Genomic DNA, 10459 nt, shown 5'->3' on the forward strand with positions numbered 1-10459 from the left:
TTAGGATTAGTAAGCTCTTTTTAGGTTGGCTTACCAGGCATTTATTCTATGGTGTGATCTATCTCTCTAGCCATATATTTCTCTCTCCATTTACACTTTATTTTCAGATACTTGAACTTGCCCTGCTCTCTCTGACCCAAGCCTTCCCTCATATTGTTCCGTCTACCTAGAGGACCTCTTCCTCTGTTACCTGATTAGCTTCCAGTCAATCATCCTTAAGTTTTCTGCTTAAATGCCAATCTTTCCAAGAAGCCTTAGTACAGTGCAGTAGTAAAGAGTACAGGCTCTGGAGCCACCCTGCCTGGCTTTAGACTTCCACCTCCACTGTAACGTCTCTGTGTCTCAGTTCCCTGATCATAAATATAGAGATGAAATGATGATGATGATGATAACCTCACAGAGTTGTGAGAATTGAAATACTGGAAAAGTGGCCGGAACACAAATTCTTGATAAAAGTCAGCTACGTATAAAAGGTTTCTTGGGTCTCCTTAGACTAGTTAACTTTGCTACTCATACAATACACTGAATTGCCTTCATTATATGTAGCACTTACCACACTTGACTATACTTCTGATTATTTTGTCTCCACTTGATTTTGAGGGCAGGGGCCATATTTTATTTTCTTACCACTATAACCCCAGCTTCTACTTCAGTGTCTAGCCCAGAGGAAATATCTAATAAATGAATTGAACATTGATTTTAAAAACCTCTTCATCAAAAAAATGAGAGGACAGGCCACAGATTGGGAGAAAAAGATTTGCAAAAGGCATAACTGATAAAAGGCCATCACTGAAAAGAACACAAAGAACTCTTAATATTCAACCATAAGAAACAAACTGATTTTTAAATATGGGCAAAAGATCTGAACAGACACCTCACCAAAGAAGATATACGGATGGTAAATAAGCACATGTAAAGATGTTCAACGTCATGTATCATTAGGGAACTGCAAATTAAAACAAAACTGAAATACTACTGCATACCTATTAGAATAGTGAAAATCCAGAACGCTGACACCACCACATGCTGGTGAGGATATGGAGCAATACGAACTCTGGTGGAAATTAAAAATTGTACAGCCACTTTGGAAGACAATGTGGCAGTTTCTCAAAAAAGCTGCCATCCTCAAATCTTGTCATACAATCCAATAGTCATACTCCTCAAATGAGGAGTTTTGAAACTTATTTACACACAAAATCCTGCACATGGATATGTACAGCAGCTTTACTCATAATTGCCAAAACTTGGTAGCAGCCAAAATGTCCTTCAGTAGGTAAATGAATAAACTGTAATTCATCCAGGGAACAGAATATTCAGCACTTTAAAAAGAAGGGAAAAAAAGGGGCTATCAGGCTATGAAAAGGCTACATACTATATAGTTCCTCTTAACACAAAAGACAAAGCTGTAGCGACAGTGAAAAGATCAGCAGCTGCAGGGGTTCAGGGAAGGAAGGTGAGAGGCAAGAAGCAGAGCCTGGTCTATTTCAAGGTAGTGAAACTGCTCTGTATTTAATATAATGGTGGATACATGCCACTGTCCATTTGTCAAAACCCACAGAATATAGAATACTAAGAGTGAACTATATAAATATGTAATGTAATTGTGTCCTAATGTAAACTATGGATATGGATGATAATGTCAATATGGATTCATCCACTGGAACAAAAGTTATCACTCTGGTGCAGGACCCTGATAGAGAGGCTGGGGAGGGTGGGGAAGGTGAGGACAGGTGTGTGGGGGGGGGGGGACATACGGAAACTCTCTGTTCCTTCTGCTCAATTTTGCTGTGAACCTAAAATTGCTCCCCCAAATAGTCTATTTAAAAAAAAATCTGTTGGGATCCCTGGGTGGCACAGCAGTTTGGCGCCTGCCATTGGCCCGGGGAGCGATCCTGGAGACCCGGGATCGAGTCCCACGTCAGGCTCCCTGCATGGAGCCTGCTTCTCCCTCTGCCTGTGTCTCTGCCTCTCTGTCTCTCTGTGTGACTATCATGAATAAATAAATAAAATCTTAAAAAAAAAAAAATCTGTTGCTTTAAAAAACATCCTTTAAATACTTCGACTCTATACACTGAAATATAGAAAACAATTTTAAGACTCTAGATCTGCCTTTCCCCAAGGTTGCTCATCTAAGCTACAGAAAATCAAAAAGACTGTTGTCTTAATTCTTCCAAGAATGAACACAGCTAGACAGTGGATGCTTTGAATGCCTGTTGCCATCTTATACTTAAACTTCCTTTTGTGTGTGTGACTGTACAAGAAGTTTATTGGGGAGTACTAGAAACAGCATCTGTGAGGCATCAAGGAAACAGGCCTGGGAAGTGGAAGAAGCTAAGCTGCAAGATTACAATGCAGTCACAACAAAGATAGCTGATCCCACAAGAAGCCCTGGAGACCAGCATCAGGCTCCCTGCTCACAGGGGAGCTGCTTCTCCCTCTCCCCTCTGCCCCTATCCCACCCCACCCCTCACTCATGCTCACTCTCTCCCTCAAATAAATAAAATCGGGGGGGGGGGGGGGGACTTTCCAAGTTCTAAAGCAAAAAATAAATATGTAATTAAAGCCACCTATCCCTACTTTACCGTACATTTTGTAATAATAAAATGTATATTACATTTATGTACTTTAAATAACTTGCTTTAACCTCTTTAGTAATAAAATCTGGTAACTTTTAATCATGACTAGAAACGTCGTATGACATTGATTATAATATTAAAAATATACTCAACTTCATTCACTTTAAAAACAGATAAGACCCTTAGTAGACACATTGGCAGACAGCATAATTCTACAGAATTCACCTTATACGATAAATCTTTTAGAACCCCATCAAAATTGGCTCCCTTGGGATCCCTGGGTGGCGCAGCGGTTTGGCGCCTGCCTTTGGCCCAGGGCGCGATCCTGGAGACCCGGGATCGAATCCCACATCAGGCTCCCAGTGCATGGAGCCTGCTTCTCCCTCTGCCTGTGTCTCTGCCTCTCTCTCTCTCTCTCTCTGTGTGACTATCATAAATAAATAAAAATTAAAAAAAAAATTGGCTCCCTTTCTTCTTTCAAAAGAAATTAAAATTTGCATGCAAATTACAGAGTTCAAGCTCATTTGTCAGGGACAGGGCATGGACTCTGAAAAATGTCATGTTCCTTCACACCAGTTTCACAGCTTCTGAATTATGATTATTACTCTTTCCCGTCTGGCAGTGAGTATAAAAACAGGAATATTCAAATGCCCTTGAAAAGGGTTGCTTCACTCTCCACATAAAATATTTCTTTGGTATCTTATTAGTCAACAAATCAATTTCAAATGCAAATGAATATAAAATACTCATAATTCAGATTAATTTCCCCAGAAGAATGTTAACTAACTGCAAATACCTATTTTCCTCTTACTGCGTTCTTCAGCTCCTTACTGTAGATGTAGAATACCACCTTCACTGAACAGACAACATTGAAGAGCCCCTCAAAGAGGAAAGACTTTGCTCAAGGGCACAAATCAGGTCAATACTGCAAACAGAACCTGGATACCAAATGCAAATCATTTAATTTACATTTTCTCTTTTTTTTAACTGTAGTAAATAACACCTAGAAAATTTATCATCTTAATCATTTCTAAGTGTGCAGTTAACTATATACACATTAAGAGTTCAATATAATCTTTCAAGAGATTCGTTTTAATCTATTATTAAAAATATAGTTTTGTGAAAATATATCCTCCTAAATAACTCATGGTTAGCTATGGAAGAAATCTTTTTAAATTTCAAGAGTAGGGATTTCAGATAAACTATTTGGCTTTATGACATCATTGATATATAAATGTTGGGGTTCAGAGCCAATGGCCAAGAAAAAATTCTAGACCTGTCTTCAGTGAAAAAAGGTGATTTTTATTAAAGCACAGGGACAGGACGGGTGGGCAGAAAGACCTATGCTGCGGTTTTGACGGGTGACTGATTATGTACTTTCAAGTTGAGAGAGGGTTAGGGATGGGGTAAGTCTCTAAGGAACTTTGAAAGCAAAGTTTTCAGGACCTTGAGGGGGGCCAGCTACTGTTGGGAAAAAGCCATTTATTACTGTCTTGTAAAACCTTAGTCATAAGACCCCTCAGATGTATATCAGTAGGCCATATTCTTGGAGGATGATTGCTAACATGTATCTTGGGAGTAGAAATGAAGCTTCCAAAGGAATTTTTACATGTTAAAGAAGATTTACAGGATACTGGAGGTCAGGATAATGTTAATCTAAGATTGCCTTTTGCCCTTAACAAAGTATTAACATAGAGGCGGCTGACTTCCTAGAGTGAAGGTCACTCTACCTGTTTCAAGAACTTGTCAGTGGGCTGTAGGCAATAAAGAAATTTAATTCTTTTCTTCTGCCTTTGTTTCCCACATCATATAAGTAAATGGAAACCAGGAGGGACTCTCACTTTAGAAATACAGGACAACCTGAAAGCATCAAGGGGTGCCTGTGTGGCTCAGTTACCTGGCCAGCTTTTGATTTTGGCTCAGGTCATGCGCTCAGAGTCCTGGGACCAAGCCTATGCCAGGCTCTGCACTCAGCCGGGAATCTGCTTGAGGATTCTCTCCCTCTTCCTTTGCCCACCCTCCCTACCCTCGTACGGGTGTGAGCATTCTCTCTCTCTAAAATAAAAAGTAAATCTTTTAAAGAAAATGTAAGATACTAACGGATTATAACCTACTAAATAAAGGATCCATGATAAATAAGAAAGAAATCTTCCTTATAATAGAATGCTAATACAGAAGGAATGATGGAATTAGAAAATTACCATTTTACATCACAGTAATAATTTCTCTTAACATCAATATTATGTTAAGACTAGTGGGTGAAAGTCTGATGAGAAAGAGGAGACTCACATAATCTCAATATATCTCCCTACAGGGATCCCTGGGTGGCGCAGCGGTTTAGCGCCTGCCTTTGGCCCAGGGTGCGATCCTGGAGACCTGGGATCGAATACCATGTCAGGCTCCCGGTGCATGGAGCCTGCTTCTCCCTCTGCCTATGTCTCTGCCTCTAACTCTCTCTGTGTGTGTGACTATCATAAATAAAATTTTTTTTAAAAATTTAAAAAAAAATATCTCCCTACAAGTTATTTAAAAATCATAAAGGGAGGGGATCCCTGGGTGGCGCAGCGGTTTAGCGCCTGCCTTTAGCCCAGGGCGCAATCCTGGAGACCCGGGATCAAATCCCATGTCGGGCTCCCGGTGCATGGAGCCTGCTTCTCCCTCTGCCTATGTCTCTGCCTCTCTCTCTCTCTATCATAAATAAATAAAAATTTAAAAAAATAAAAAAAGTAAAAATCATAAAGGGAGAAGTAGTAACTTGAGTGGAAAAACCTGATAACTTTAGCCAAGTAAAGTTAACATCACCAATAATGGGATAAATCAACATTATGAGCTTCCTAACATGATGCGCTGAGAACACATATCACTTCTGTGAGACTCATGAGGAAATACCAGATGAACCTCAATCTGGGACAGTTGACAGTCGAAAAAAAAGACCTATACTCTTCAAAAATGTCAATGCCATCAAAGCCAAAGAAAGGCTGAGGGGCTTTTCTTTTTTTTATTTTTTTTTATTTTTTATTTTTTATTTTTTTAATTTTTATTTATTTATGATAGTCACAGAGAGAGAGAGAGAGAGAGGCAGAGACACAGGCGGAGGGAGAAGCAGGCTCCATGCACCGGGAGCCCGACGTGGGATTCGATCCCGGGTCTCCAGGATCGCGCCCTGGGCCAAAGGCAGGCGCCAAACCACTGCGCCACCCAGGGATCCCTTGAGGGGCTTTTCTAACAAAGACTCAAGAGACATGAAAATTAAATGCAAGGCATGATCCTGGACTACCCTAAACCAAACTGAGAGAAAAACTGCCATAAAAAATATTAATGTGACAACTGTTAACATCTGAATGTTTGTAGGCTGAATAACAATATTGTATCACTGTTAAACTTCCTAATTTTGCTGATTTTACTGTGGAAATGAAATGTGAACCTCCCTGCTCTTAGAAAATACACACTACACTGACACAAGAATAAGGGGCATGTCTGCAACATTTTCAAATGGTTCAGAAAAATAACAAGGGGCACCTGGGTAGCTCAAAGGTTGAGTGGCCAACTCTTGGTTTCAATTCAGGTCATGATCTCAAGGTCCTGGGATCAAGCCCTGAATCCAGCCCCACGTGGGCTCCGTGGAGTCTGCTTGTGGATTCTCTCTCTTCTTCTTCCTCCACCCCTCCCTGAGTACACACCCTCTCACGCACATGCTCTCTCTCCCCCTCTCGCACTCTTGTACACTTTCTCTCAAATAAACTGATTTTTTTTTTTTTACTTATTTGAGAGCAAGTGAGGGGCAGAGGGAGAGGCAGGCTCCCCAATGAGCAGGGAGCCCAACATGAGGCTCGATCTCAGGACCCAGGGATCATGACTGAGCCAAAAGCAGATGCTTAACTGACTGTGCCACCCAGGCACTACAAATATATAAATCTTTAAAAAAAAAAAAAAGAAAGAAAGAAAGAAAGAAAAAATATACATGAAAAGAGATGAAGCAAATGTGTCAAACTGTTAACAGCTGGTGAAACTAAAAAGGTTTTGAGAATTACGTATATTATTCTTACAACTTTCCTGTAAGTTTGAAATTATTTCAAAATTTTAAAAAGTTATGTATATGTATTTACGGATCTATTTTAGAAGTGTTTCTATCACTTCCTTATATTCTTGAAATTCCACTCTGAAATGTTCTTATTCCTTTAGAGCAAGCACTCTACTTAGCCTGACTTCAGATTTTCAAAATGAGTCAAGGTCAAGCTTTTTGGCAAACCACAATAAAGATCTGAAAATACTATGTATGTCTATTAGCAAATTGTGTGACAAGAATTTCTTAAGCTAATCATTTCATTTTTCACTATCTACAAGACATCCTAAATTGTCCCTACTAAAGTTAGTTCATTCATTCATTCATTTATTTGCAAGAGAAAAAACATGATGGGGGAGAGGGGGAGAGGGAGAGAGAGAAGCAGGTTCCCGACTGAGCAGGGAGCTCCATGTGGGGCTTGATACCAGGACCCTGAGATCAAGAGTTGAGCCCAGGGGATCCCTGGGTGGCGCAGTGGTTTGGCGCCTGCCTTTGGCCCAGGGCACGATACTGGAGTCCCGGGATCGAATCCCACGTCGGGCTCCCGGTGCATGGAGCCTGCTTCTCCCTCTGCCTGTGTCTCTGCCTCTCTTTCTCTCTCTCTCTGTGTGACTATCATAAATAAAAATAAAAGCTTTAAAACTAATGTTTAAAAAAAAAAAAAGAGTTGAGCCCAAGGCAGAAACTTAATCAACTGAGCCACCCAAGTGCCAAATTATTTCACTTATGCCAGACTTCTAACCTGCCCACAAAATTACCTTTTAATAATCGCGTAGCTATTTTCTGCCAGTCTGACTCTATACGTGGCATCTTCCAAAGCCATGACTCTAACTTGTTTATGCCTACATCTTCTGGGGAGAAAAATGTTCTGGGAGAAAGACTGACCTGAAGGATGGAGATCTGAACTTTTCTCACAGGGGAGAGGGGCACACAGGTTTTGTTGTTGTTTAATGAAGCAAGGAATACACACACATACAAAAGAGCCTACAGACATCTCGGAAGATTGCAAGTTCTGTCTCAGGGAGAAAATCTCTGTGGTGGACAGGAAAAATATACATGCCTAAAACAACCTGCGGAAAAGGACAAACCTGCGGGAAAGGAAAAAGGTCATCAAGGTCTCTGACCCAGTTTAACGGCCTTGTGTTTCACTTAACTGGAAAACTTAGAGAATCCACAATATAAATTGTCTCTTCACTTGTAATCAGTCAGTCTCCAAACACTATCATCCCACACAAGGTGGAAATGTGGCAAACATGATTTCTAAGTAAAGCATCAGAAAGCGAGCGCGGTCAGCAGCCCCGCTCCTCGGCCAGCACCGCAGATCCGGGTGCAGTGACCTAGATCAGCAGTCCCTACTCCTCGGCCAGCGCGGCAGACCCAGGGTACAGACGCCTGCCCTCCAGGCCCGAGGCGGCTGCCCCCCCCACGACCGACCCCCGCCCCGCCAGCTCCCCGCCCCCGCCCTAACCTGACCCCGCCCCATCTCCTGGGCCCCGCCCCTGCACCCCGGTCCCGCTCCCGTCCCTCATCTCCTCGGCCCCCGCCCCGCCCCCTACCCCTGGGCCCCGCCTCCATCTCCTCGGGCCCCCCCCGCCCCGCCCCCGGACCCGCCCCCTCGCCCCTGATTCCCGACCCCCTCCCCGTCTCTCCGACCCCGCCCCTAGCCCCGCCCCCCCGGCCCCCGCCCCTGGGCCCCGCCCCCTCACCCGTCTCCTCGGACCCGCCCCGCCCCCCGCCCCCTCCCCGTCTCCTCGGCCCCCGACCCGCCCCCTCGGCCACGCCCCTCGCCCCATCCCGTGGTTCCCAGCCACGCCCCCTGCCCCTCGGGCCCCGCCCCCTGACGCCCGACCCCGCCCCCTGCCCCTCGGGTCCCCCGTCTCCTCGCCCCCCGCGCCCCCCCCGGGAGCGCAACCGCGGGCCGCCCGAGGAAAGGCTTCGGTGTCCGGGACGCGGGCCTTGGGGCGCCGCGGAACCTCCCGCACCCCACGGGCCCCGCCGGAGCTCGCGGGACCGACGCAGGGCAGCCGGCCGCGCACCTGAGGTCACCCTGACCCGCACCTCGGCCCCGCCCCGCCCCGCCCGAAGGAGCCCGGCGCCCGCCGCACAGCCCCGGCCCGCCTGTCTGCGCCCCGGCCCGTCGGCGCCCAGGCCCCCGCGGAGCAGCAGCCGGCCCGCCTCCCTCCGGCACTCACCGCCCGCCGGAGCCGAGCTGCGGCCCCCGCTCGGAACATGGCGTCCGCTCCGTCCGCCTCGCAGCGCCGTCACCGCGGCCGCGCAGCCCGGGAATCCCGCGAGACGCTCGGTCCCAGCAGCCCATTGGCCGGCGGCAGCCAATGGGGACGGCGGAAGGCGGGGGCGGGGCCTGGGAAGTGGAGCAAAGGGGAGGCCTCGCGCGGCGGCCTGGGGTGGGGGGGGTGGAGCACCTGCTTCCCCGCCGCGGCGCTTGCCCCGGAGCCCCGGCCGCTCCGCCCGCCTCCCGACGCGCGGGGACACCCCTCGCCCTACTCCCGGCCGTCGGGTCACGCAGATCAGCGCTGCACCTGCCCCGGGTCAGGGCACGTGATACGGGGACGCGGCGGCCTCCCCAGACGGGAAACCTACAGGTGAGCAGGGAAAGGCACCCACCAGGGCGCCAGGTGGCCAGGTCACGGTCGCAGCGTCCTGCGAGGCAGCATCAGGCCCCACCCGGCCTGGCTCCCGCGGGCAGCGGGCTCGCCCTCTCGCCTTAGTAAAAAGAAGAGAGAGAAGACTCAAATTAATAAAATCATGAATGAGAAAGGAGAGATCACTACCAACACCAAGGAAATACAAACGATTTTAAAATCATATTATGAACAGCTCTACGCCAGTAAATTAGGCAATCTAGAAGAAATGGACGCATTCCTGCAAAGCCACAAACTACCAAAACTGGAGCAGGAAGAAATAGAAAACCTGAACAGGCCAATAACCAGGGAGGAAATTGAAGCAGTCATCAAAAACCTCCCAAGACACAAAAGTCCAGGGCCAGATGGCTTCCCAGGGGAATTCTATCAAACATTTAAAGAAGAAATCATACCTATTCTACTAAAGCTGTTTGGAAAGATAGAAAGAGATGGAGCACTTCCAAATTCGTTCTATGAGGCCAACATCACCTTAATTCCAAAACCAGACAAAGACCCCACCAAAAAGGAGAATTACAGACCAATATCCCTGATGAACATGGATGCAAAAATTCTCAACAAGATACTAGCCAATAGGATCCAACAGTACATTAAGGAAATTATTCACCATGACCAAGTAGGATTTATTCCCGGGACACAAGGCTGGTTCAACACCCGTAAAACAATCAATATGATTCATCATATCAGCAAGAGAAAAACCAAGAACCATATGATCCTCTCAATAGATGCAGAGAAAGCATTTGACAAAATACAGTATCCATTCCTGATCTCGCTCTCAATTACATAAAATCTTAAATTAAGAAAAGAACCGGGCCCCAGGGGGGCTCAGCGATTGAGCATCTGCCTTTGGCGCAGGGCGTGACCCCGGGGTCCTGGGATCGAATCCCACGTGGGGCTCCCCGCAGAGAGCCTGCTTCTCCCTCTGCCTGTGTCTCTGCCTCTCTCTCTTTCCTTCTGTTTCTCATGAATAAATAAATAAAATCTTTTAGAAAGAAAGAAGAAAGCAAGAAAGAAAAGAAAAGAAAGAAGAAAAGAAAAGGAAAGAAAAGAAAAGAAAAGAACCATGTAGGTAAAAGCCCATAAGGGGAAGGTCCAAGGACAGGAACGGGGCCGTGCGCTGCTGCAGAAAGAGGCAGACAGGCTGGAGACACAACTACAAC

At 46.0% G+C, this 10459-nt stretch overlaps 1 protein-coding gene across 1 annotated transcript in view; it reads right to left on the minus strand.

Moving 5' to 3' along the window:
* The window catches only part of ETFA (electron transfer flavoprotein subunit alpha), an 86202-nt gene extending 77221 nt beyond the window's left edge, over positions 1–8981 (minus strand). Inside the window, exon 1 of the mRNA XM_041742905.1 lies at positions 8832–8981. Coding sequence (XP_041598839.1) covers positions 8832–8870 — 39 coding nt within the window. The 5' untranslated portion in view covers positions 8871–8981. The remainder of the gene's footprint in view (positions 1–8831) is intronic.
* Between the last annotated feature and the right edge of the window lie 1478 nt (positions 8982–10459).

The sequence above is a fragment of the Vulpes lagopus genome, chromosome 2, assembly GCF_018345385.1.
Source record: "Vulpes lagopus strain Blue_001 chromosome 2, ASM1834538v1, whole genome shotgun sequence".
NCBI classification, from domain to species: Eukaryota; Metazoa; Chordata; class Mammalia; order Carnivora; family Canidae; genus Vulpes; species Vulpes lagopus.